General features: G+C 47.2%; 1 protein-coding gene across 2 annotated transcripts; it reads right to left on the bottom strand.

The window, feature by feature from the left end:
• Positions 1 to 450: 450 nt before the first annotated feature.
• PTBP1 (polypyrimidine tract binding protein 1) lies at positions 451 to 27,601 on the bottom strand. 2 transcript variants are annotated; one of them, XM_063160999.1, is made up of 15 exons: positions 27,487 to 27,601; positions 23,849 to 23,879; positions 14,241 to 14,319; positions 13,566 to 13,738; positions 12,489 to 12,635; positions 11,403 to 11,573; positions 10,555 to 10,665; positions 10,126 to 10,300; positions 8,885 to 8,959; positions 7,537 to 7,682; positions 4,983 to 5,016; positions 4,365 to 4,457; positions 3,860 to 4,076; positions 3,573 to 3,650; positions 451 to 3,257 (listed from the first exon to the last, which is right to left on the bottom strand). In XM_063160999.1, the coding sequence occupies exons 1-15, from the start codon at positions 27,492 to 27,494 to the stop codon at positions 3,125 to 3,127; spliced, it is 1,671 nt and encodes a 556-aa protein (XP_063017069.1). In that variant the 5' UTR covers positions 27,495 to 27,601; the 3' UTR covers positions 451 to 3,124. The 2 variants fall into 2 exon arrangements, with proteins under 2 accessions (XP_063017069.1, XP_063017071.1); XM_063161001.1 differs by lacking the exon at positions 23,849 to 23,879 and having other exon boundaries at positions 27,487 to 27,592.
• Positions 27,602 to 27,910: the final 309 nt, after the last annotated feature.

Here is a 27,910-nt window from a genome sequence, read left to right as displayed (position 1 = left end):
TCCCCACGGTGACTTTGGGACAGGAGTTTGAGCTGAGCTGAATGTACAGAACCAGATCCTGAGGGAGGGCATGGAGACATGGGCATTGCAACTCATCCCACAGGATGGAGAATGCCACATCCAGCCCCCACAGCTACAGCACAGGACTACAGAGAGGAGGGTTTGACTCAAAAGTGGGTTATTTTTCATGGATATTAGCCAGAACATATGGAAAGTTTAGGAACATGAAGTAACAAAGTGCTGGAGTGTGACACAGGCAGGGCATCAGTGAGCCCTCAGGGCTCTCTCCAGGTCAGACCCCATCCCGTGGCCCCATGGAGACAGGGCCACGCACTGCCAGCCCAGAGGGTGGGAAAAGTCAAAGTTAAAATAAAATGAGGCAGCTGGAATTACATGAGAAGGAAAAATCAGAAGCAAAACAGGCACAATAAAGAGGAGGAAGATCAGGAGTGAAGGATACAGAAGAATTTATTGAAAGCACAAGTACAGACTGGGCACCAACTGCTTCTACAATCTCAACAGGAAATAATGGAGCTACAGAAAGGTACAAAGGTTGTTATAAAATAGTTTTAATTTCATTTCATTTTGCATTACAAACATTCTTTGAAAGAGGCAATGGAATTCTGATGGTGTGTACACTTCCCCTCCCCACCCACCTTCCACAATACTGAACCTGGAATTGCTGTTATCAAAATATACAATACATCTGGTCACCATAAAAAACTGGGTTTTGCTGCCCCTCATGTCTTACAACAGGTATAAAAAAATTATAAATATGTACACCCTTAGTTACTCACATTCTTTACATGCAAACACAGGATCCAAAGGGAGCGCCCGCCGTGCTGGGGGGCCTGGTTACCCCAAATCCATCTGGGATTGCCATGGGACACCCCGAGTGTCCCAGCTGGGGCCTGGCCCCAGGAGCCTCCCCACAGCTGGGGAGGGTGATGGGGGGCACTGAGTCGCCCCAGTGCTGCTGGGGTCCCCTGTGGGAGGTGTTTCACTAAGGAGGGGACAAACCAATGGCCACAAGAGCCCTGGCTGTGCCCTCCTGCTCCTCGGGGAGCTTTGCAGGGAGAGATCCCTGGCTCCAGCACAGATTTAGGGGTACCCAAAAGCAGCTGGGGTGATGCTCTAAGCAGGGGTTTTGCCCCTTTTTTGGGGTACCCAGCACACCACAGCACCAGGCAGAGCCTCACTTGGATCTCACATGCTTCTCCAGCATAATTCATATCCTTGAGAGTCCAGGGAGGAACTACAGAAAGTTAAGACTTTTCCAAACACTCAGTGCTAGGCAAGTCAAGAGCTCCCACACCAAGCAAGGAAATCAGAACTTGCAACACTAAGACAATTAAAAAACAAACTTTGGTCCACAATTTGCAGAAAAACCCTGAAAAAAAGTACAAGATTCTTGTTATTTTGCATCCGAACAGGTTGCAGGTTAGAGGGAAATGTAAGGCAACATCGGATCACATGGAATAAGAAGGCAGAATGGCCCGGGAAAGAGTTGTAAGCCAGAAAAAAATAATTAAAATTGTTGTATCATTGGGAAAAACTGATCTGCTGCTTTCTACTTTTAATAAATTCCCTTCCTAGAACAACATCTGGGCTTATAGGTTCAAAAGGTAAAAAAAAAAAATCTTTAGCCTGGGTCCTTTTCCTTCTATTTCTGAGCTGTTTGTGCTCATTCTCTCACACCCTCGGCTCTGCTCATCCTCAGCCACGACCTCAGCCTGGAAACTACTCCTGCCCTACAGCTTTAATTACAAAACAAAGAAAATAAAGTACAGTATACACGGGTAATACCACAAAGGAGTAAATTTAGATTACGTTTATATCATCTTATCATTCTATAAAAGGTACTTAAAACTATTTCTTTTGCATATAAAGAGATTAGAATATTTGGTCAACTGGAAATATTGCTAGGCACAGAGGACAGCAACGGCATCAAAGTATAATACAAGGATTCAAACAAAAGCTCAAATGCTGAAGACATGCTCTAAGAACGACGGCGGAGCTACAGCAGCCTCATTAATCTCCAATTAAGGGCACAAAGGTACCTCCTGCAGGCACCTTTCTAATTGTGGGGTATCCAAGGATTCTCCAAATCCTAGCCAAGCATTTAGGTATATACACACACAATTTTGACAAACTCTGATTCATCTTTCACAAGTGTCCCACGGCGGCTCTGCTGTCCCTCTGTGAGGGCAGAGCCTGCGGGCTCGCTCCTGACACTGGAATGTGATTTGGCCTTGGGAATGCTCCCCCACCCAGAGCTTTGCTCAGCCAAAGGCTCTCAGGTAACTCCCACCTGTGAGTCTGCAGGTGGCAATGACCCACGAGCAGACTGGGAAGTGGCACAGGGCACACTGTGGAGATCGAGACACACACACAACAGGGGGCAGCAGGGAACGACTGCCCTGAGTCACAGCCCAAAAATTTCCTTTATCCACTTTGCCAGCTCCCCCTGCTGATCGTCAGCCAGAGCCGCTCCCCCTCTCAGCTCTGCCCATCCCCTCCCTGCAGCTCGGATGTTTTCCCCAAAGAAGTAGAAGGTTTAAGGCACAGGACAGCAGGTGCACAGGTTAAGGTGGGATCAATGCAACCGAGTGTTGTGCTGGGCGGGTTGGGAGCTCCTGGTCACCACAATCCTGACTCCAAGGCGCTACAGTGAATTCACACAGTGGTTTTAGGTCTTTCAAGGCATGGATGGGTAAGGAAATTAAAAAAAGGCATCAATGTGAAACCTGATAAAACTTGTTGGGATCTGCTTTTTGGGGGAGGAGGAGCAGGAGGGGAGGGGAATTTCCCAGAGCAGGTTCCACAGTGTAAACTTGAACTTGTGATTTTTATTGGAACAGTCAAGATTGTTACCCATCACCGCAAGGTTAGCAAGAGGAATTAATTTTCTTTTTCTTTTTTTAAAAACCGGTAAACTGATTTCTCTTTAAAAAAATAAAATCTCTGGTCTTTTAAGGTCACTTCAGCTGCATTTTTAAAGTGGCTTTTTTTTTTTTTTTCTGGAATGATGGAAGTTGAAACCCTGGTGTCCAGCCTTTGAAGGTCAAGGCTGAACCCCAGAGGTTTTAAGTCAAGTCCATTTTTACTCAGGCCTTCCCAAGCTCTAAATGGTGGACTTGGAGAAGGACACACGCAGGTGATGATTCTCCCCCAGGTCATGATTGTGGAGGTCAATGAGGGACTGAATGGCTTCTTCCACAGAGCCCATCTGGATCAGAGCCATTTTACGGTCCTTCCTGACAAGACACAAGTTTCAAGCATGTTTAGATCCATTGCAGGAGCTTCCCCAACTTGATCCAAGTTCTCTAATCCAGCACAGAATGAACCCCCCAGGGACCTGCAGCACACTCACTCTTTAGAGGAGTATCTCTGTGGCAAGCACATGCAGCCCTACTGCGCCCTCAGTGCTCAGGAATTCTTTATATTCCACAGTCAAACACTGTGAGCAAGGATTCTGCTCACCTCTGAGCCTTTTGACTGGAATAAAGTACTTCCACCCTTCCCATATGAAAAGCCCAGAGTAAGGAGAGGACATAACAGAAAACACTTACTGGAAGAATTTGAATCCTTTGACCATCCCACCATTGCTTGAAAATAACAACTTAAGATCTTCTTCAGTTACTGAAGGTCTGAAACAAAAAATTTTCCCAGTCAAATAGACATTGACAGACTAAGGTAATCACAATAAACTAATTTTCATGAGTTTTCTAAATTCCCTAACAGCAGCCTCTTGGCAAGACAATGGAACAGGAAGCTAGATGAGCTCTCCTGACAGCAACACAGAGCTGCAAACACATCAATATTCAGCCACACAGGAACTCTCCCTGCTGACACTTACGGAATATTGGACAGATGAAGAGTGGCAGAAGGAGGAAAGATGTTCTGGAAATTTTTGGAGCCTGGTTTCTTGAAACGATGTAGAGGAGAAGTGCCATAGTCCTTGGTGAGGCCGTGGTCCTCCTGGTTCTCGCGGGGCAGCTGCACTGTCTGGTGCTTGGACAGCGTGATACGGATGGGCTTCCCATGGAGCTTCTGCCCATTCAAGTGGCTCATGGCTGCAAGGGGAGCACACACCTCACTGCAGGCTACCTCAGCTTGCTCCAGACATGAATTCAAGGCCACAATTTCACTGCCCTCGCAGACACCACACCCTGCAGGGTCCCTCTGCTTCACCGTGTTCGTTGCCCGCTTCCCTCTCGCACCCATCAGCCACCCCACTGCCACACCCCACAAGGCCTGGGTAAATTTAAGTCTTCTACTGAAAGAGAACAAAGTGCCAAAAAAAAAGTTTTAACTACCCATTTTGTCCCTAACTGCCCAGAGTCTGAGCCTGCCAAGCTTACCAAGCTGGGCCTGATTCCCATCGGCCATCTGAACCAGGGCATTATCTTTCTTATTAAATAAAATCTTCACCCTCTGCACATCACCATAGACTCCTTCAAAGAGGGAGGAAACAAGAACAGTCTTAGGTAGGGAAACAAAAAGTCTACTTCAACTTAACATCAGCTAATCAATCCAACAGCAAAAACATCCATTCCCAACCAGAACTGATCTCATTCCAACCATGGCTACATATTCTGCTCTAATTAAGGGAATTCTTATATAGCAGAATAATAATGGAACAATACATTAAAGAAAAGACATTGGGTTTCAGCAAAAAGCCAAAATCTTACTGCCAGAAGACTGGACAATTTCGCATGCTCTCACAATTTAAAACTCTTATCAAAGACATGCAAAGCAATAACCCATGCAGAACTGAACCAAAACCAAAGGCAAACTAAATTAAACAGCAAACTAAGTAAACAATGTAAAATCAAAATTATGCAATCAAAAAAAAAAAAAAAAAAAGAAAAAAAAAGAAAAAAAAAGGCAAACTGCAAACTGTACATTTCTGAAGTATCAAAAAGTAATCTCAAATAAATGAAAAAACAAGGTAATAAAAAGTGTGAATAATAACATACCGAAAAGAATAAAGAGGCATTGGGGTGTAACTCTCTTTAGAGAACAGCAGAGCAAGGCAGCGGAGGGACAGGGAAGAGGTAAGGAATCGAAGGGGAGAGCGAGGTTGCACAAATCGTCCACAACGAGGAAGGGCAGAGTCCCCGCAGGAAATGGCGAAATTGGTTGATGGATGATGAAGTTTTCAAGATGGTTAATATTGAAGGGCAGGTTGGTTTCCGAAGAGCAGGGTTTGTTTTATTTTTTTTTTTTTTTTGGAAGGGGAATGTTTTTATTTTTTTTTATTTTTTTTTTTGTTTCAAGCAACAACAGGAAGCAGAAGTACCGTGCAGTCAGTTGGCAAAGAAATTCCGGATCGGGGGAAGAAAAAAAATTCAGGGATGGGGAGAAAAGAAAAAAGTAGCAAAAAACACAGGTCAGTAAATACATAAGGAATATGTAGTGTTCCATCAGTCAGATTTATAGAATTCTACATACAATAACTTGCTTACAGAAACAGTTAATAGGTTTTACCTAGTGGAACACAATGATAAAGAAAAGGCATTTTTACTTCAGATATACAAAGGAGTAAGAGATAGTATCCCCCCAGAGTGACTTTCACAATAACCAATTCAATTGCAATGGCATTCCCTAAAATTTTACTTAAAATATTTTCTCTGTTTACAATTATTGACTTCATGGACCAAGTCACAAACAGCTTCATTTGCTGCTTTGGGGTCAGGAACTGCAGGAAGCAATCCATGCCATAATATTTGGCTGGAAGTAAACAAGGAACATCCACCTTGGATACCACTGCTTTAAACAAACAGATCATGTGGATGAGCAGCTGCACTGCCACAAATCCCACTCCAAGGTCTGCTGGAAGCTCTCAGATAAGGAGCTGGTACCTTGTTTGTAGAGGACTGTTCCTGCTCTGTGGCCTGATCTCACTGTGCAGAAACCCAAAGTACTGGGTCACCACAAGCTGAGATGTGTGGACTGCTCCCACTCTTGTGGAAGAAAAAATGGAGCCATTTCAGCTCCCATGATTCCCACTCAGGAAAACCCCATGGCAGAGCAGTCACTCCAGGCAATACTGTCTCTTTACTAACTGGTTGTGGCACAGGTAAGTTTCTACAACACTGATTATACAGGCAGTGGAAAAAGTTTCATGTCTGTTAGTTCACAGCTTCAGTCCAAGTCCCAAAGTCTCTCTAGCCCAAAGACAAGCTGGATGGAGAGTGAAGAGCTCCTCAAAAAAACCACAGGGCATGAAATAACTGCTTGCTCTTGCCTAAACAGAGCTGTGAGAAATCTGAGAAGTGCAGCACAGCCCCTTGTCCTGCCACTACCATCCAGGCACCCGACAGCTTCCTGGGAACACACACTTGGAAGCATCACACTGCTCAGGAATAATGATGCCTGTTAATTATCAGGGCTTATGGTAGAACAAAGCAGAGATGAGAGTCCCTGGAATGGCAGAGCAGTTTCCAGGCAGCACGAGCAGCAAATCCCAAAACTGTTCCACAGCCCCTGCTGTTATTTCATGCCCTGGAGAGAACTGCAATGACAGGTAAGAGCAGTCTGAAACATGATCCAATTGGTTCACCTCATTAAGAGTTAAATATTTTGATCATTCATCACATCCAGGCTTCCCCTTTGATCCAAAGAGGTTTTGTGGTGACTCTGCCATCACTGGTAAGTTTTACAGCTTTGCAAAGTGCTATTAACGTGTGTGCACAGTCCCACCAGTCACAGCTCCTCAGCAGAGCCCCATCACTCTGCTGAACACCAGAGGTTCTACACTTTCAATCCAACCAGATCCAGGGGCTGACTGAAGGAAAATTCAAGCCTCCCATATCCAATTCCCTTATGGTGCTGTTTTTCATTAAACAAGGTTTTTGTTCAAATATTACTTGCATTATTTTTAGAGAAATCCAAATATTTCAACTCACTCAGTTAAGCAGAATTGAAAATGTAAACTGTGAGCTGTTAAGGGGTTTAGCTAAGGAAAAACTTCCAGGAATCCTGGAAGGGGGAAATGTGCAAGCACATGGCAGAGGAAACACTGCACAGGTACAAGGTCAAGCTAGCAGGGATCCAGACACTACACAGAAAGAGCAAAGGTCAGCATGAAGCCTCTCTGTAGTTCTGAATTAATGTATTAAAAACTACAACATGCCAAGGAAAAGGAATGGACATGGCTACTCTGTGACCCAAATGACACTATTCCATGGGAATGGTTGGGGAGACTCCACACAGAAGAGGGAGGAAGGGACAGGCATTGTAGTCTCTGGGGGACAAGAGCAGGCAGGCAGCATCCTTGGCTTTGAACCAAGGAAGAGCAATTTCAATCTGAGATGGACTTTCCCATTTCCCTTCAGCAACTAGAGTACTGCTCTGCCCTGCACCTGGGGCTGTCAGAGCACGGCAGCGGCTGCTCTAGCGGTGCCGCTTCCTTTGGATACAGCAGGATTTCACTTTCAATGAATTTCAGCCCAATCCGTGTTCAGAAAGTGAAAGCAGAGATAACAGGAAGGAGAAAAATAAAACAAGTAAAGTTAGGACTGCACTAACCTCTGGGATCAGATTGCTAACCAGCAGCACGGAGTGCCCTGTCCCAGACAGGCCGGGAATGGCAATCCGCCCTGCTGCAGCCGCCGCAGCTGCTGCTGGAATAGCCAAAGGAGCAAGTGCTCCAGGAACACTTGGAACTGTCAGGCCTGGAAATTAAAGAATATTAACCAGTAAAGAATTAACAGCATGTACTCTAGTGTATTTGCTGCACCAGAAGGGAGAACAGCACACCCTCTGAACCATGCAAGTCATCGTTCCCAAAAGTGCCCGTGTAATCCTAAGGGCAGCAGGAGCCTCCGCTTCTGGTGCTGCAGGAAATGTTTTGGTTTCTAAGAGGATTTGCTCTTGCAGTGCCTGGTGCTGAGCAGGTGCCTCAGCACTCTGGAGCGTTGTTTCACAAGCAGCGGATGAGCACAAAGCCTCAGCTCTGCTGTGCAGGGCAGGTGTCACACACGGGGCATGGGGAGGGTCTGTCCAACCAGGGCATGCACAATGTGCTCTCATCACACATGCAACCACCAGGTACTCTGTGCCACCATCACCCAGCTCTCCTGACTGGGAAACACTGCAGCTGCACTCACAGGCATTCCTAGACTGCTCCCAGTACCAGCCCTTCAAGGGTAAGAGCTTTAAAGCTCAAGAAACAACTGCTAGTAGTCAATTGCATGGATTAATCCCCAAAGCAGCCCTTCTTGTTTCCTCAGCAGGGCTGGATGTTACCAAAACAGCAACGCCTCCACAGCCCACTCTGCCTGTTTGTCATAAGCAAGGAAATTCCATCATGTTCCCAGAGAGCCAACATGGCTTGGAATGCTGAAAACCCCAGCAAGGCTTGTTTAGGCTGGCACTCCTGCAAGCATGGTCAGCACCTCCAGTTTTCAGACTCTTGGCTACTTCTGGAAGCAGCAATGATCTGTTACCTACAGCATGAGCTGTGAACTTTAAAGTTCACCTTAAATATCAGCCTTCTCAAAATATTTAGGGAAAAAATTGACAGATTCCTTGCTTCTGACCACATTTAACCTAACCTCTGTAATGACAAGAGGAAATTCAAAGCACAAGAACTTCTATCTCCTCACCACTTTCCCCATATTATTTCAAAGTTTGCCTTTCAAAGTTTCTCCCATCCTGCTTTATGCATCTTCTTCCCATCAGCAGGACATTGCAGCTGCACACAGCATTCCTAGCTGAGGTGATACACTGGATCACCATTCCTTCCATGTCTAAATGCCAGCATTTACAATTTACATGGCTAACTCAAACAAAATCATCACTGCTTTGATTTAAAACATGAAGATGCTTCAGCTACACAAAACCTACACAGAATTTCCACTTACAAATACAGTACCTGTAGCCTGAGGAATGGCAAAAGTAGGAGGAAAGCCAGCTCCAGCATATGGAGGAGAGATTATTCCTGGGGCACCTGGGAAAGACAGACAAAAAATGCTTCAACAGCAGGAAAACTCTAAACTTCACAGAACTATGTAAATTCTGAGTTGGAAGAGAGCAACAAGGATTGTTAAGTCCAGCTCCTGGCCCAACACAGGACAGGCCCAACAATTCCACCATGTGGCTCAGTGTTGGCCAAATGCTTCTCCAACTCTGTCAGGCTTGATGTTGTGACCACTGCCCTGGGAAGCTGTTCAGTGCTCAGCCATCCTCTGGGTGAAGAACTTTTCCTTTATATCTGACCTAAACCTCCCTAAACTTAGCCAAAACGTCTTGATCTGTCCTTCAACAGAAGCATTTAGGTGAAAGCTAAACCCTAAATGCTTCTCACATAACAATGGACTCCCAGAGATCACCAAAACAATTCCTGGGCAAACACCAGGTGGCACCAGAGGCACCGACCACGGGATTTGGCACTAATCCGATCCTCAGTGATCCCCAAATGTTCTGCCTCAGTTACACTCCATTCAAATAAAGTTTCCGACCAAATACACCAGGATGATAACCCCATCCCTTCTCCTGACACACTGTCCCAAACTGTGCTTGAGTTTGCCCAAAAAATCACCAACAAGGGTATAAGCAAAAGTTATATCTAATTAAACTACAAAGCACAACAACTGGCAAGATTTACTCTACTTACAAAGGACAACTAAGACACAACAACAAAACCAAACAAAATCCAGGCAATCAAAACAGAAAGGAACTGAAGCCTACCTAGGTATGTGTGTGTGCAAAAACAGAGTAAACAGTGATGAAAAGGAATGCTGCCTAAAGCTCAACATTTCAACTTACCAGTACTTTAACTTGACTTATACCTAAATTTAGAGCTTAACTGTAGCACTCTAAAAGAGAAATTACACTTAAAAGCATTTAGGCTAAATTATAACTATAACTTGACCTAGCTTTCAGATTTGCAAATATGCAAAGGGTGTGCATGCAGACAGAAACAGTCAGTGCAAGATTAGATACCTTTGGAAAAATGTTCCTCAGAAAGAGCTGAGCCCAGGTGGTGTTTGCAAGGACAAGGCACTTCTCAGAGCACAGTGAGAATGAAAAGTAGGGGGTGCACAGGTAGGGGGATTCACCATGACACACACACACATCAGCTGGCTTTGTGCTGTTCCCACTTGCTGAACTCACCAAAAGCAGCTGCCATGGTCTGGTCCAGGGTGGGCTGGCTGTCCCCAGAGGGCAGGTCAGGGCGGGTGTAGTCCCTGCTCTTGTCATTGTTGTACTTTACATTGAGGCTGGTGAGCTTGGAGAAGTCGATGCGCAGCGTGCAGCAGGCGTTGTAGATGTTCTGTCCATCCAGAGACTGAGAGAAAACAAATGCATTCAAAACAAGCTCACAGCAATTGCTCTCTGGAGAGAGAGTGTTAGGCTATCCCACAGCTCCACCTGAGAACAGGTATCTCATGTGGAGACAGCTCTGCTTCATTCAGCCCCTCTGGCAGCCTCCAGTCGCAATTTCCTCCCACTCACACTTTGTCCTTGGTGTCAGCCCACCCCAAAGCCCACCCTGAGATTGGATTAAACAAGGCAAACAAGTGAGAATAATCCAGCACTCACCAGTTTGGCATGCTGAGCACTCATGGGGTCAGCATATTGCAAGAGGGCCTGAAACTGGTGGTTCTTCGTGAATGTGATGATTTTCAAGACTGTACCAAATTTGGAAAAGATCTGCAAGGTAATATTTGTGTATCTTGTTATCACATTTACAGTAAGATAATTTTGTATTGATCTCTTATTACAAGCAGAAACAAAAGTCTTTTCAGCCTGTCAGCTTTCAACTGCAGCCCTGAAGGTTTTAAACCACACTGTGGGCATTGCTTGACTGGCATCATGGCATCAGCCTAGAACACAGCACAGCGGCTGAACTGCTCCGCTAAGTACAGTTGTTTATTCTGGGTTAATTAACAGGAATATTCACAAACACCTTCAGGAACTCGACCTCTTCCAGGAATTTCAGGAATTCTTAAATGCAGTCAAGCTTGTAGTTTAAACATGAAGATAACATTAAGCAATCACAGCAGACAGAGGCAACTTTCCAAAATGGCCACTGCCTACATAGCTCCTGGACACTGTATTTGTTTCCCTGGACCCAGCACAAGGATAAGGATCAGCTACTTATGCTAAAACCTAAAGATAACTTGAAGAACTATAATTGATAATAATAAATAAGTGGACTAATAATAAAAAGTGGACTAGGACTCAAATCTCTGGAAATTGAAATCATGCAAGAGTAGGGGACTAAAACTAGCAGCATCTCCTGCAGGTGTGTGGTCTCCAGACAAGCTCTGTTCAGAACTTGCATTGTACAAACACAAACCACAGACATTGCAACCACACCAACACACCGGATGCTGCTGCCCTTTCCTCCAGAACAATCTTCAAGCAGTTGTGGTGACATGTTTTACCTGGTGCAGAACATCCAGAGTGACAGGGTAGAAGAGATTCTCCACAATGATCCTCAGGACAGGGCTCTGGCCAGTGATGGCCATGCCTGCATCGACGGCCGCAGCCGTGGCGGCCAGCGCCACAGCCCCAGCCTGCACCTGGGTCACGGCTTGCAGAGCTGCTTGGGCACGCTGCAGGGGCAGAAAAAGCTGTTAGACCCACACTTGTGCTTCCAAAAAACATACAGCCAGCTCTCCTTGAGCTGCCTCTCTGCAAACAGACTGCTGGATTCAGCAGTGAGCAGCAACTGTGCTGCTCCAAAGGCTGGGGGATATTTGAGACAGAGGCAATAAAGACCACCCCAAGCAGTAAGGGCAAGGCAAAAATGCCAACTAAATCAACCATGCAGTACCTATGCTATGGCAAAACCTTGCTCTGCATAAACTGATGCAGCAATATTATACCATTTTTTAGAAAAAGGGGAAAAAAAGGGCTTTTGAATCCATCTCCAGAATCCTAGACAAGGTGATGAGACTGAAAGATCGATGCACACTTGCCACAGGGATCCAGAAGTGAGAGGTGCCTGGGGTTCTGCAGAGCCCCCTGACACACAGAACATTTGAGCTCCAGCTATGAGAGGCACCCAAGAGCAGCATTCCATCTGCACAGCACTGGGTGCTCTGCTCCTGATTGGAATCAGCTCAAAAAGGGAGAGCAGACAAAGAGGATGTAGTGGCAAAGAGCCACAACACTTGAACTTCTTTCCTGTGTTCCTGTCCTAAAAAGTCGCCAAAAGGGGCTGAACTGAAACTAGGAATTTTTTCCCCTTTGCAGAGCATGTGGTGCAGAGACCCTTGAGGGCTCAGAGCTGGGTAGAGGTGCTGCCACCTCAAAGCTGCACCCACCAGCACCAGGCTGAGGCTGTGCTCTACCACAGCTGAGTTCTGCCCCATAATGGCTGCACTTGACAGAAATATTTTAAGCACTAGAAACAAACATCCTAAAGCACCAGATGTTACTAAAGCCCATGGATCTCAAGCCAGCAGCAGAGATCTGGCTGTGTGTCCCCCCCCTCCCTGGGATGACAATGCAGAGAACAAACTGACTGCTTGGTTTGGAGAGTTGTCTGTCTTCAGCTCCTTGTGGTTGGAGAACTGGATGTAGATGGGCTGGCTCCGGAGCACCGGAGTGACTGTGGTGTAGTAGTTCACCATGGTGTTGGCTGTCTCCTCTGTGTTCATCTCTATGAAAGCCTGGGAAGTGAAATCCAACAGGGACACGTCACACCAGGGCAGCACCAGGTCACCCTGACCCTCCAACTGGGTTGGGTTTTCACAATTGCATTTACACATGTGGTTTTGCACATAAAACTGTTTAAAATCCAGCTATAAGTAGAGCAAATAAAGATCTTCTATCCAGACTGATTGAAGGCAAAGCTTCAGTGTCACCCTAAGATCTCCATGCTGTGAGTACTTAGATGTAAATATCTCCAAGAGCACAAAAATAGAACAACAATCCAGACTCTTCAAGTCTCCCCAGGGCAGGGAGCCCCCACACTGCTCCACACCCTTAGGGGCTTCTCTCCTTCAGAAGAGGAACATAAGGGATTGTAGCAAATCACTGCAGCAAGGACTTGAATATAATCACACCATGCAATATATCAGAGGCACCTTTTCGTAATTAAGATTAAAGCCAATATTTTGAGCAATTATTAAAGTTGGCTTGCTTTTTTACTCCTTAATTTGCAAGACAATTTTAGTTACCAAATTACTGCACACCACCCCCATTACCCAAGAGTATTTCAGCCATACCCAGCTCATTTACTAGATCTGTAAAGGTGTCCTCAATATGCCACGTTACACAGTGGTAACTCAGCTGTCAAGCAAGCCTGAGTGAAAAAGGCCAACTCATGGCACTGCTGTTCAAATAATCCCAGGCCTGCAATTTCCAAACCAGGCCTAACGCTAATTATAAGTGACAACCTGTAATTATGGACTGAGCTCCTTCTGCAGCCTGAAAGTGGTATTTTCTACAGCTCATGGGATAAGCACAGAAAAGTAAAATAAGAGTGTGCAGAAGTTATTGACTCGTAACACACGGCAGCTGTTTGAACAACTTGGAGTCGGTTTCCTGATGACAAACTTATCAAGCCTTTGACACAATCCATGTTAGGGAGGCCATACCTGGTTTTTTCCTTTCAACATCAGAAGATTGGTGACCTTGCCAAAGGGTAAGCCCAGAGAAATGACCTCTGCCTCCGTGACGTCACTGGGGAGCTTGCGGACGTGGATTACTCGGGATGGGATCCCGGCACTTCTGTTATCACCTTTGAACTTTTTGCTGTCGTTTCCATTAGCTGTAAGAAACAAGAGTTACTGCTGATGAGAAGGATCTGGAAGAAAAAGCATGCATTTCTACCACTCTGCTCTGCTCCCCAGCCAGCTACTGCACTATTACAGAGAAATTCCATAGTCTAAGTTAACCTGAATCTGAAGACGTGTGGTTGTACTCATTTTTTCCCCCAAATTGCACTATGAGAGTGACACAGCCAAATGCCACTGCAATGGAATAAATTCTTCAGTGGCCATTTCCTAGTTTGTGTAAAGCTCACACCCACCCACTCATATTTTTAGTGCAAGTCTGTGCCACTAACCCCAGATTGGTGCCTTATTCCTTCCCACCTGGCCTAGTGTTGTTGGCAGACATTTATTATTATTATTATTATTATTCAGCACCATCCCACAAAAGGCCTAGTAAGTACTAAAAATGAAGAGATTTTAAAATTATGACTAAGAAGGAAAATCCAGGCCTCCCTGCAGTATTTATAAATTGCTGTGCTTGTTTCCATGCAATATTACCTGCAGAAGGAGAGTTGCTGCTCATGATAAAGGGTCCGTTAGTAGTAACACAAGGAGAGAAAAGCTCCTCAGCTGCCCGCTGGAAGAGAACAGATGACAGATAAATGGACAGCATTTCACTCAATTCTATCCAGGCACTCCTAAAGCAGAACAACTGAGAAAGCTGGAGAGGAGTTGAACACAAGTGTAAGCGAAAACATACTGAGAGTGGGCAGTGAAGCTCACCTCCATGAATTAAATATCAGTCAGATCCAGTTTGGTAATGGAGCAGCACTATCCAATATCTCTTTTCAGCTCAGCATTAGGGATTCTCAGGGCTGGAGTGTTGCTGAGTTGTGTGAAGCCACTACACACACAGCACAGTGCACCAGGCACCTTCTCCTGTCATACGTGGCAAAACAGGTTTCTGACTACTCCCATGCCACAGAATTTTCACTCTGAAGCTGCCAAAACTATTTGGGAATGACTTGGCAGTTATGAATCAAAGATGTGCATTTTGTGCCTCATTCCTGGAAGTGTTTGTGCCCAGGCTGGACAGGACTTGGAGCACCCTGACCTGGTAGAAGGTATTTTCTGATACAGCATTCTCTGTAAAGTCACCTAAATCACCTCAACTGACCAGGACTGGTGCAACCCAAGTAGCAGATACAAAAAACCATTACTAAGACAAAAAGCAAACATGCCTATGAATGACTTCGCAGCACAATCTATACTTGCATACACATCTTGCAATCAGCATGGCTTAATTTCAAGTAAATTAACACTGAAGACTTCAAATTCCATTGTAAACTGTGAGCAAACATGATACTACACACAAGAGATCTAACACACAAGAGCACTTTTTTGTAGTTTTTTTTATATTATTCTTCCACAGAGGCGCCACACCAAAAAGTTTTTATCAATAGAAAAAAGCTCAGAATTCATCCCTGCCTTGGCAGCTCCCACCCACCTCAATGGAAACGGACCCTGCTCCACAGCATGGCACCAGAAACCCTTATCTTCCACACACCCTGTATCTGGTGGCACCTGCAGAAACAGGAGCCCTGCAACAACAAAAGCTCTGTGCACTCCCCCAGCAGACAGGCTGGGAAAGTAGGTCACTGAGAGCCCCAGAACACCCAGCTACACACACACGGTTTGGGTTTTTTTTTTTCTTTCCCCCTCAAATCTTGAATTTCTCGTTTGACTACTCACTGCCAGCTCTTCAAAGAGGCTTCAAGGACTTTGATGTCCCGAAGATGAGAATTAGGCCAGCTTCCAAGCCACTGTTCATGAGCTGCTGCTGGTCACCTGCAAGCACTGACCAGCTCCCACCAAGGCTCTGGCCTGGGCCTCCTCCTCACATGGTGCAGTCATTAGGAATGGGCCTTTTAACAGCTGTTCTAATTAGCACTTCGATTCCTGAGTGCAGCAAGAGGCAAGCTGGGCTGGGAGGCTATTAGACTCTGATCCCATCCTTTGATGACTCAAATTAAGGCATAATTCCAAGGCTAGAAGAAAATCCTCTGGTTTGCTGTTAGAACACTCTTGTGCCTGCACTGCTGCTGCCACTCCAGGTAAGGTTTTCTGTGCCACAGCCTGGGATACACCTGGCAGCTACTGACAAGAGCCACTCACCAAAACACAGCCCTATCCACATAATCAGCTGTTTCTGGCTTCATGAAAGCCTTTGCATCAGGCCTTAACGGGACTTGAATGTTTTAAAACATCTTCTTAAATATTAACTTGTAAAATTCTGCACATCCAGAACTCTTCCAGCACAAATTGGTGTGTCTGTGCAAACACAGAGGGCAGCTCCTGCAATCCATCATGGAAACACTGGGAGAATGAGCCACATATTTGGCTCTCATGGAGGCAACACTAGGAAACTATAAACTGGAAAAACAAGCATTTATACCATTATGGAAAGAATTTAGCTTTCCTAATGGCTTGTTTAAAATACACATTTGAGTATTTGAGAACTTCCTCACAGGCAGGGAAGGCAAGGATATCACTGCAGCCAGGCTCCACACGTCCATGTCTCTTTAAGGAGAGCAATTTCCAATCCACTCCCCTCTTATCTTGGAGACAGCCTGTGCTGCCCACTGTGACCAGAGCCGGGAGGCAGAGGGGGGATGATTGTTCAACATCAAAAGCAGCAGCAGTCAATTTGTAAGCTTCCCAGCTGGAAGTACATGCAAACAAGGAGGGAAGACTGCCATGGTTGGAAAAAGGCAGTTATTCCAAAGTCTTTTCTCTACACACAGTACATGTAGCACTGTGCAGTCACACTGAAGTTACTCCCCACATCTCCCAGTGCAGGAGTGGCTGCTGAAGTCTGAGAGGAGCAGACACAGTGGCCCAAGGAGCCTCAGTGGTCACCCTGTGCTGCCATGCCCATGCTCTCCCCAGCACAAGGAACCATGACTCTTCATCAGTGGGTGTTCTTCCTCTGTTCCTGTTGGAGCTGATATTGGATAACCACAGGAAATAGTTGCTTTTTTGGAACAACCAAACTTGAGGCAAACTGAAACCCACAGTAATGAGCACTCCAAAGCCTCCCTGCCCTTATACTGCAGGGATCACCAGTCTCTTTCCAGACTCTAAAGAGTTTCTTTAAAACCATGATATAAATTCAAATGTTTCATACCAAGTACTCAATTCAGTAGAGGCAGAGGAACCAAAGCAAGCCTGGTTGGTTGAACAGGTTTAGAAGAGTTTCTCACCCACTGGGTATTTTGAATTATACTGGGAAAGACAGGAGAGAAGTTACTGATTCTGAAGTTTCATATAATTTAATTTAGGTTTAAAAAGGAAGGAACATAGCCAAGGGCTGTGAGGGTGCTTGGTGCTCACCTATATCCACCCACAGCATTGCTTCTCTCCCTGAGTCACTCAGGGAGGCCCAGCTGCACTTCAAGACACAAATCTCCAACCCCCTGCTCCCAGAGGCATTAATTACACTGACATTTCTGCTCAGCCATTCTTCCACAGCTGGTATTTTTATGACTAGATTAACAGAAGCCACAGTGCACTCACAGCACATCAAATTCCTCATTTGAACTAACAAATCTCCCCTTCCTGTGGACTGCAAACAACCACCCCCTTCTGGAGTTACACAGCCAGATCCTACCTAGAGCAGGGCAGGGCTGTTTCCACCACCCAAATCCCCTGCCAGCAGCACAGTGGCACCAGGGAAACCCCACTGGGAGGGGTTTCCATGCCAGCAGCCTCCTCTGGCCTGATGCTCCTGGCTACAGAAGGCCCCTTGCCCAAGCTACACTAATTTAATCACACAGCCAGCCCTGCTCAACAATTCCCTCATTCTCTTTTCAGACTCAGGGAGAGGGAGGCTCCTGCAAGGTACAGTTAAACATTTCAGATCTCCCCCAGTTGTATTTTTGACCACACCAAAACTCTAAGCCTTACCTTGCCTTAAAGTTTTAAATAAAGCCTAAGAATTTTTAGTCTGTCCAGTCTCTTACTTAAAAAGCTCACTCACATACACTACACACATTGCCTCACTGCCAGTAGGATTTTACCTGGCTTACAACACTTTGGAATGAAGCCAGAGATTGTCTCAGCTTTTATCAGCACACCTACAAGTGCTGCAGAAATTCCCAGCTGCCCTATATAATCCTTTATCTACTTAAGATCCAGCACTTATTTTAAATGGATTACAGTAAGTCAACTGCATCCTGCCTGTGCAAAAGGCTAGAAACAAACACAAACTAAACCACCATAAAAATATTTCATATCAAATAAATGGTATCAATCAATTTTCAGGCAGAAAGCAAAATTAAAGGAAAGGCAAAAGGACTGTGTGGGAAGGAAGGGGGACAATGACCAAAAAGGCCAGAATCCACAGGATCTGTGGCTTCAGGATCTACAAAAAGCTGTTTCTCTCCATGCTTCAATGAGAAACTCAGCAGGACTGTCTCTGGGTGTGGAGCACCCTACACTGCCCTGACAGACTTGGGATAGCAGCACTTTAGAGGGAAAAGGTGGATTTTAGGGCAAGCAGTCCATCAGCTAACAGGCACTTAGAGAAAGCAAAGCAAGGAACAGCAGCACATGGAAACCCCCTCTGAAAATAAATCAAAAGAAGTCTGTCCTATAAGAAGCCAGAGCACATGGGCATCGTTGTTCTTTACTTTCTCTAAATTTGGAAAAATATTGTACAGCCAATAAAAGACCACTGTAATATTTTTTTAAAGTGACTCAGACCACTGAGCTCACAAAAACCCTCAGCCCTGATCAAAGAGGCAAGGAAATGCCTCTGAGCACAGGAGGAGCAAGTGGCTCATCAGGGGCTGTGCGAGGTCAGTCCCAGAGGGACGCAGGAATGCTCTGATCCTTCAGTTCACAGCTCAAATCTCTGTGAAGAAACTATTAAGAGAAATCCAGTCTGATGACATCATCATCATCATCACACTCATGTTACATTCCAGCATTTTTTGCTGAGATTTGAGATTCAAGAATGGAACTAAATTTAAACTGCTAGGAAGGATGCCAGTTTTCCTTGCCTTCCACCAAAGACTCATGTCCAGCACAGCTCACTTCTATTTCCCCTCTATTCCCCCTCTCCTGCCTCCAGCACTCTTTAGTCATTTCTAGTGTGAAAAACATTCCAATTTGGGTCACAAACAAACCATGAGTCAACTTTTTTTGTGAAACACTTCTGAAGAACACACACACACACACCTGCATCCCCAACAGTCTCCAGGAAGCTGGGAAGTTAAAGCCAACACAAAACAACTCCAAGATTCCACAGTGTGATGTTGCTCCTTTTGGTGTCACTCACACACTGGACACACAATTTATCATTTGATCAGAACCAAAGCAGTTGGGATCTATTTAGTTCACCAAATTGCTCATGGCTGATGTACCAATTCAAACATAAGAACAGATATACCATTAATCAAATTAAGTCCAGCCCAGCAGTCAGCATATTCCATGGACAGTGGGTCTGTGGCAGAGGCACCAGCCTATCTGGCAGGCACAGGGGACACATTTTCAACCCACACTCTGCTCAGCAGTCACCTGCCACTTCAGGCTTTTAGAGCTGTTACAGCCTCCCCCTTGCTGGACAAGATTGAGGCTGATATCCCTACAAAGCAGCCCCTGGGATCCCCAATGGCACACACACACACACTGCCAGCCCCTTTGAAGCTGGGTGGGACAGTCAGAGTGTGGCAGCTTCCTCACACAGTGCCAGCACTGTTTTAGAGGCTGCAGACAGGAGTTCCTAAAAGCCACCAGACCCTCTGGGTCTGCACCTGCTCACCCCAATGAGCTCTATCAGAGCCTCACAGCAAAGCCAGATCCTCAACCCACTCATCCCTCAGCCCCTCCTAACTTTCCTTCTCAGTCTTTGCTACTATGGAGACACCCTGTGAAACAAACCTGCCCTTTGAGCAAATAAAAGGTGTGGCCAGTTTAAATAGCCCAAAATTCCTCAACTCCAAGAGCTGCAGCAATGCAGTCATGCTGGCTCGGTAGGGCAGCACACGCCCAGGCTTTATGATCCACCTCTCCCAAGCTGAAATTTAACTACTCAACCTTGAGTTTTTCAAGTCATTGCCACGGAGCAGAAAGGCCTTGGCAAAGCTCAACAGAAATCCTATCAGGGAGAAATAGTGCTGGGTGAGTCAGTACAGGAACACAGAACTCATAAAAGGACATTTCTGCCCCATCTGTCAGGGGAACACCTGGGTTTAGCAGGAATTCTCCAGGCACCTGAACTGTGGCTGTGCAGAGGCAGAACCACAAATGGGATGGATCAAACACTGGCCCAGCTGGGCACAGCATTCAGTGTGTTCTCACAGGAAGCTTGAAATTGTTGTACCAGAGCCATGGGAAATGTGTAAATAAATAATACTTCCTCTTCTTGCTGGTGTGAGGGGACAAGAAATGCAGCAGCAGCATACCTGTGCTTACCAGTCTGACAGTACCTGAAACAGATATCAGAGTCCACCCCTACGACTTCAAAATGTGCAGTTGAGTGAGTTCACATGTATGAAATATTCTCATTTTTTTTTACATCATCACAGACTGAAATCAAAGCAGGCTTGAGGTTTAAATCCAGTATTTTCTAACATCATTTTATCCATCACTTGAAGACCCAGGTGCACAAAGCAGCACTCTCAGGTGAGATGGAGCTGTCTGGCACACCCAGGTGACCTGATGGCACCCAGCAGCCACTGCCACCAACATGTGGTTCCCATGTGTGCTCACCCTGATGGGGAGGCCACAAGAGCCAGCTTGTTGCAGCCTCTAACTAAAACCATAGGAGGGGACTGGAATTTCCTCACAACATTCTTGGCCCACTGCCTGAAGCCATAATTACTGTTCCCATGGCAAAGATCCTGGCTTCACCACAAATCACTTCTATGCAGTCAGCCTGTATCACACTCCAGCAAAAGCCTGTTTTAAAAATTAACTTCTCAAACGCCACACAACTGCACTTTTGGTTTCTGGAAGGGAAATCTTTCAAGCAGAGCCTGACTTAGCCAAGAAACTATGGGATTATTCAGCACCTAAACTATTCTGAGACTTTTCCAACCACCAAAATGCAATTTCACTTAAAGAACAGCGACGTGTCACAGTTCATCCTCTCAGAGTGTGAAGGGACAGTGATGTGCAGGGAAATTAAACAAAGAGCAAAGAGACACAACAGAGTGAGACCTTGATCAGACTTGCAAGAGGCAACTGCAGGGTCAAAGAGCACCTCAGAGTTTAAACTCCATGCCTCCATCTTAGGGCCATACTTATTTCCTTTTCAGACAGCAGTGAAATTATGGGAAGTAAGTTTTGGATCATGTAAGTCTTAGATCATGTGTTTCTGATCTGCAGGATGTGCATCAGGAATCCCCACACCAGAATGGCAATGAGTTTCCTAAACAAATTCACACACTTGAAACTGAGGAGCCTGCAATGGCTACTACAATTACACCTGATTAAAAACAACACTATTGGCCAGTACAGTACTCAGAAGAGTAAGCCACTGGAACACCTGGGGGCTCCTTAAGTTAAAGAAACTAAATTTAATTAAGACCTTGGAAAAATTAGTAAGTGGGTGTAAACACTCTTAAAATGTAAATCAGGGATGTGAGAAAATAAAATATGCTAGCAGCTTGCCTTTTAAAGCAATAATGTTGAGCAAACTGAAAAAAAACTGACTTTCATGAAGTTTTCAACTTCCAAGTTAAGCTCAGCACTCTCAGCAAGACAGCAAGAGGCCACTGGGAGGTTGCTGTGACACGTTGATCAGCATGGTTTGAGTCACAAGCACTTTTCCTACTTGTCTGAGCCAGCTTTGGGACATTCCAGTGACAGTATCAGATCATGGACAAGGTCACTGAGCATGGCAAGAGCTGACAGATTTTGGGGACTGTCACCTCCCAACACCCAAACAAATTCCTACCTTCTGTGTACACACGTATCAGGATGAGTAAATTTACACCTCAGATTAAAAACCATTTTCCAGCTCAGATCTCCATGGGTGAACTGGTGGCTCAGCCAGGAAGCTCTCGTGAGCACAGGTGACAGAATGGACACCTCAGTCTGTGCTGGACCCCAGAGCAGGGGAAGCTGGCTGACCCAGGCAGAGGATGGGAGCACAGGAGAAGCTTCACTTTGCTCTCAGAAATGCACAGACTCCAATTTCCCAACAGACACCCAAGCACTAAGGAAGGGAATCCTATTACTAAAGAGCTACACCTGCAGTAGTTAAACACAATCAGATAACGTGGCTACAGCAAAAATCAGTTGAAAGCTTACCTTTACCAAGATGATTCAGCTTTCCTCCTTGCTTTAAATTTAGATTCAATTTTCTTTAAACCTGCCTCATCTGACTTGACAACAAACCTCATGTTCCATGCACAATTTAGTGTCACCATTCCCTACCTGCTGTCTGGCCAGCACAGCTGTGGGTACAATGCTGTCCCCCATGCCACAGGTGAAGGCTTCAGAGGGGATTGCTCCAGACCTCATCTGACTGCAAGCAGGGTCTGGAATCCCCCCAGATGGGTGCAATGAGGCAGGCAATCCCACACCCTAAAATTCCAAGCTTCACTGAGATCTACAACTACAGCTTCCTGGTTAAGTTTAGCTATGTCAAGCCACTTTAAAAAGTTACAAATTATACATTGTTAAAAACCAGGGGACCTTAACCAACATTAACCAGTTTCCCAGCAGAGGTATCAAACTGCTCTGGGGATGCCTTGGTGCACCTTTCATAATGGCTATGAACTATTAACCAACCTTACTGTCCAGGCTCAAGCCTCTCCTCCTCACATCCGATGGCAAACTGAGCTCCCTGCATCAGTCAGCATTTTGACTTGACCCAAACACTATCATTAATTCAAATTTGAGATTCCTGCAGGAGGAAAAGCAGGAGCAACCTTTCCCCCACAGCTGTTGGAGCCCCTTCAGACCTCTAAAGCACTGCCAGGCTGTCTGTGCTTAGCACAGCTCATTCTGTCCTTCCAACACAAAGCTCTGCTGGCCAACAGCACTTTGTGTGTGATGCTCCTACCTCATTGTGCAGGTGCTCCCAGAGCACCAGCTCTGCTCCACATCAGTCCCATCCCATGGCATCACTTCCCTGGCCACTATTCCAACAGAGCTCTGCTGGCCAACAGCACTTTGGGTGTGATGCTCCTACCCCATTCTGCTGGTGCTCCCAGGGCACCAGCTCTGCTCCACACCGGTCCCATCCCATGGCATCACTTCCCTGGCCACTATTCCAACAGAGCTCTGCTGGCCAACAGCACTTTGGGTGTGATGCTCCTACCCCATTCTGCTGGTGCTCCCAGGGCACCAGCTATGCTCCACATCAGTCCCATCACTCCCCTGACCCTTTCAAGTGGCCTCTCTGGCAGTTCTTGGTCACTGCCTCCCCATGTGCCACTCAGCTGCACTGCCAATACCCAACACACACACACACACACTGAGGGTTCACTGCAGTCCTGACCCCAGAGTTACAACATACAAACTAAACCAAATCAAACTCTAAGCCTTCAGCCCATTCTGGCCTTGCACATTCCCAGCCTGGTGTTTCACAGCACCAGTGCTGATCCCCTGAAGGTGATGCCTGTTGCCACCCGTGGCTGATAAGGAGCCTCCTGTCAGCACTTTGAGTTTAGGGCTAAGGCTGCCCTTTCCAAACCTCACACTACACAAGGGCAAAGGTCGTGTTTACTGTACCCCCAAGAGATCAAAATCAGCTGCTAAACCCTCCCTTTTGTGGCAGAAGGATTTTTGACATATAACTGAGCAGGAATTCACACAAAGGAAATGGAGTTCTCCAAAGGAAAAGGACCAGTTTCTTTATGGAGAAGCATTGTCTAGCACACAAGTAACAAGCATGGCTTGACATTTTAGCATGGGAAAGGGCTGTTTCTAAGTGCAATAAAGTTGATCATCCATGCCTAAATGACAAGAGCTAAATGCTGAGCCATAGCATAAGTTTTAAATGCACATGAAACTGAATTACCTTCTGGTTAAAACCCATTTATGTGGTACCAGAAATAACCCTTTACAGCTGAAGATCTACATTTGGCGAGGCTAAAACTAGGTCAGATGCTGAGCAGTGTAAAAAGAGAGAAAAAGTGAGAAGTGCCTACCTTTGTACCAACTGTTATATCTTGGACAATGCTGTAGAAAAAAGAAAGAAAAGGATTAAAAAAGTTAGATAGGTTTGCCACAAAAATCCAGCATAGTTTACAGTAGTAAGAAAAAAGCAAGTCAAAGTGCACAGTTGTCTTTGCAGGTGAGCCAAGGACAGTTTATACAAGGAAAAATTATTAGATGGTGATGGTGGAGACCCAAGACCCAGCAGTGGCAGAAAACTGCAGCTCTCCCGCTCCCTAGGGCAGCAAGGGCAGGGGTGGGGGTGAACCCCCCCAGCCCAGCAATGTGACCTCAACTCTGACCACACCGAGAGGAAAACATCACGAGTCAGCTCTGTCACCAACATCCCCTTCTGAGGTTCCTGTCCCCAACACCCACAGAGCCCCAGGCAGGCTCTAGCTCTGCTGAGAGACCAACAGCAGAGCTGTGCTGGTCCCAGGGACAGAGCTGTGTCCCAGCAGAGAAGGAGCCAGGGCTCACAGCAGCCCTCATGCCACAGCAGGGCACCAGCAGAGTGCCCAGAGGTCCAGGCAATCCCAGCCTGGGGTACACCCTACACAGGATTCCTCTTATCAATTCTACCAAAAAACAGTTATTAAACTCTACTTTAGACTTAAGCCTCCTAAAATGAAGATTTTTCCAATTAAGATGAAAAAGAGCACCACACCCGACCCCATCAGCACTGAACACTCTGCAGCACACCACACACCTCCTTACAGCCATGTGCACGATGCAGTCAGAATGGTTTGCCCACAGCCTGGCACGTTGGACCAGGGTGATGTTCCAGAGCCTCAGAGCATCTCCACGTGATTGTTTCATGGGAGTGCTCCACACAGCCGAAGAATTTAGTTACCCCTCTGCACTGGTGATTATTTTTTTTTTTTTTTTTTTTTGTAATAAATTCCAACCCCCTCTAAGCAGCAACACAAAATGTAGAGCAGAAAGGAAGCATTTGACACAGCCCTGCCTGGTTGCACTCCTCTCCAAGAGCTGCCTGCAATTCCAGAGCACAGGATGCAGCAGTGCCCAGCTGACTGACCTGCAGCAGCTCCACAGAGCAGGGTGACACACAGCAGGCAGGGCAATCCCTGAACCAACAATAAGAAACCTGAAGCACTCAAGAACAACTCTATATTGTGAATTAACACGAGAAAAGTTGCTTTTACTAGTTTTTGTTGCCTCTCCTCCTGCAGCAAAGTCCTGTTTGAGTGTCCCCAGCTTCACAAACGAACCAGCAGGAGCCAGCTCAGCTCCTCACACTTCCTCTTCCCCCAACGTGCCGTGTCATCACAACCCAGCCCTGCAGCTGGAGCCACGGCCATAGTTCCTGATTTTCCAGGGCAAGCCTGGGATGGGCTGGCTGCACTCGAGGGTCAGCCCTAATGAACTAATGAAACCCATCTGCACGGAGCACTGCAAGGAACCAGCATCCCTAAACACAGCACACATTCCTCAGCTAGCACATCAACACTAATCCAGGCATTTCCAGAACCTTCAAAAAAAACCCAAAAAACTACTGCCGACAATGCCCCCACGTTTCCCAAACTCCCCAACTTACCCCAGAGCAGTTTCTCCCACTTCCTGTTCCTCCTGTGGGCCTCTCACACAGGAAATGTTTTACATAAAGTGGCATTTAGAAGTATGCAACAGGAAAAGTCATTTTGTTTGCCAAAGAACTATCGATTCCTGGGATATTGTTGTAACCCACTTGATAACACATTTCACAGGAAACAAGCTTCAAAAGTATTTCAGAATTTTTATTACAGAAACGTGCAAAGTATTTCCAGTTCACACACCCCCTCAGTAAATTATCCCAAGCTTCCTTCTCCTGTCCTGCACAGGAGGGAATCAAAACTCTTCCCAGCTCCAGAAGAAGAGGCAATAAAGCCCTTCCTAAAAATTATTTTTCCCGTGGAAAAATGGGATAACTCCTATGCAATAAGAGGAAAAAATAAGCAGCACCAGTAAAACCTCCAGGTCATTTTCCAAAGCAGGATTGCCCAAAAGGGCTCCTCGTATGTTTTAACAAAGCAACTTATTCAAAGGGGATCACTCGGGCACAGCTCAGGATCATTTCTAGGAGATGGGAGCAGCCTTGAGCCAGAGGCCACTTGCTGCCAGCTCGGCAAGAACCTAAAACTATTTTCCGAAGCAGCTTTTGAAGTTTCAGTAGGAGACACTTTTACAGAGCAAACGGATCCTGCACCGGGATCTCCAAAAGATCAGGGGTTACTGAGTCTCATGTGTTAAACTACAACTTCTACATTCAAACAGCAACTACTTTAACACGCACAAAACATCCGCCTTTCCTGAAACTACAGCTGATAACAAACCGATTTTTACCACTAGAATGTGTGATCTCATGTGCTGAGAATCTGTTTGGTTTGTTGGCTTTTTTTTTTAATAGTATCATTCAACCCGATGAGCAACTGGTTAAAAGCAACAGAGCGAGCCTGGACTGCAAAAATTGTAAGATACAGTACTTTTAAGGGTTTTAAGATGAAAACAAGACTGAGACGCCACCTTTTCAGCGTGTAAAAAAGCCCAGACATGTGACTACGCCCAGACCAGTGTTCTGAGGCAGAAAGCGAGAAGGCACTAATTTGGGCTTCCCGTACTTACGGCTCGGGGAAAACAAACTGCTTACTCGGAGGCCTTTAGAAATATTTTAACTACTGCTCGCTAGAAGAAACAAAAAACCACATCACTAAAAAAAAATCCCCCACGCCAGACAGGAGAAAAGAAGCGCGGAGAGCTCGTTTTCGAGAGAGATCCCCTGATAAACCACGCGCTTTAGAGCGAACTGTGCCGCAAAGAGGCCCCGCCGGGCGGTGGTTAGAGAGGAATCGACGCTGCCCGAGATAAAAGTTGAGCTCTGGAAACTCCCCGAGTGCCAGCGTGCGGAGGGAAGTTTTCTCTCCGGGAGTTGCGCGGGACAACGGGAGCGGGGCCGGGCCCGCGGCAGTACCTGCGGCGCTCAGGTGAGGCGGCGAGAGAGCCCTGCCCGCCCTCCTCCTCCTCCTCCCCCCATGCGAAACTTGGGCGAGCGAGAACCGGTCACAAAAGGAACCCAGCGAGAGCCCCCACCCCGCCCCCGCCCGCGGAAGCGCCAGACAATGGGAGGGAGCGCGGCCGTGAATCACCGCCCGCCGCCCCGCCAGGTGCGCCCGCCCCGCCCGCTCCGCCCCCGCGGGGCCGCGCCCGGGCCCCCCACCCGCCCCCGCGGCGCTCCCGCACCGCCGCCCCCCGCCCGGCCCCGGCGGGTCACGCTGAGCCGCTCAAACCGGCGGCCCCACAGCTCCCCTCAGCCGGGACCCCCGGAGCCCCTCCGGGCGGGACCCCCGAGCTCGCCGCGGCCGGGACCCGCGGGGCGGTGGGAGAGCACGCGGGGCTGGCTCGCACGAGGCGGCGCACCGGGCCCGCCCCCGCTTCCCCCGCCGCTGCCCGTGGGGAGGGGTCCGGCCGCCACACGAGACCCCCCCCGCCCTCCCGCCCCGGCCGCGCCCGTGGGCCCCCCACAGGTATCGCCCCACAGCTCCCGGCGCGGGTGCTCAACCCGGGCGCTCCCACAGCACGGGAGCGGCCCGGCAGCGCTGCTCACGGCCCCGGCGCGGCGCCGGGCGGGACTCACCCGTCCATTGCACACGGAGACGACCCGTCGGGAGCGGAGTGGAGGCGCCGCAATAGCGGGACGAGCGAGACCGCTCCGTGTTATAGACTCACAAAATGGCGGCGCCGCCCGGCCCGCCTCGCCCGCGCCGCCGCTCCATTGGCCGGCGGAGCTGTCGCCCTGACGAGGGGGCGGGACCTCCCGCCTCCTGAGGTTGGCGCCCTGGCTCCCCGCGCGAAGCCGATTGGCCGCGCTCGGCGCAAGGGGCGGGGCCATTCACCGGTGCGCGGCGCCATTCGGTAGGCGGAGGGAGGCGGCGGGGAGGAGCCATGTTCAGAGCGGGAAGGAGGCCGGGATGACGCCCGGGGCCGCCATCTTGATTGGGGGCAGGGCATGGGAGGCACGGCGCTGGGCGCCATCTTGGGTACGGGCAGCGGGTCCCCCT

Source organism: Melospiza melodia, chromosome 7 (genome assembly GCF_035770615.1).
Source record: "Melospiza melodia melodia isolate bMelMel2 chromosome 7, bMelMel2.pri, whole genome shotgun sequence".
Classification (NCBI taxonomy): domain Eukaryota; kingdom Metazoa; phylum Chordata; class Aves; order Passeriformes; family Passerellidae; genus Melospiza; species Melospiza melodia.
Note: the sequence above shows the minus strand (reverse complement) of the source record. Positions and strands in the feature narration are given on the sequence as shown.

What these genes read in the sequence shown, in the direction of transcription:
- PTBP1 (XM_063160999.1), bottom strand. An exon ending in TGCCATTCCTCAGGCTACAG is followed by an intron (nt 7,683 to 8,884) that starts GTACTGTATTTG and finishes TTTAATTTCCAG; the next exon opens with GCCTGACAGTTCCAAGTGTT. An exon ending in TGGGAATCAGGCCCAGCTTG is followed by an intron (nt 4,077 to 4,364) that starts GTAAGCTTGGCA and finishes CTCCCCTTGCAG; the next exon opens with CCATGAGCCACTTGAATGGG.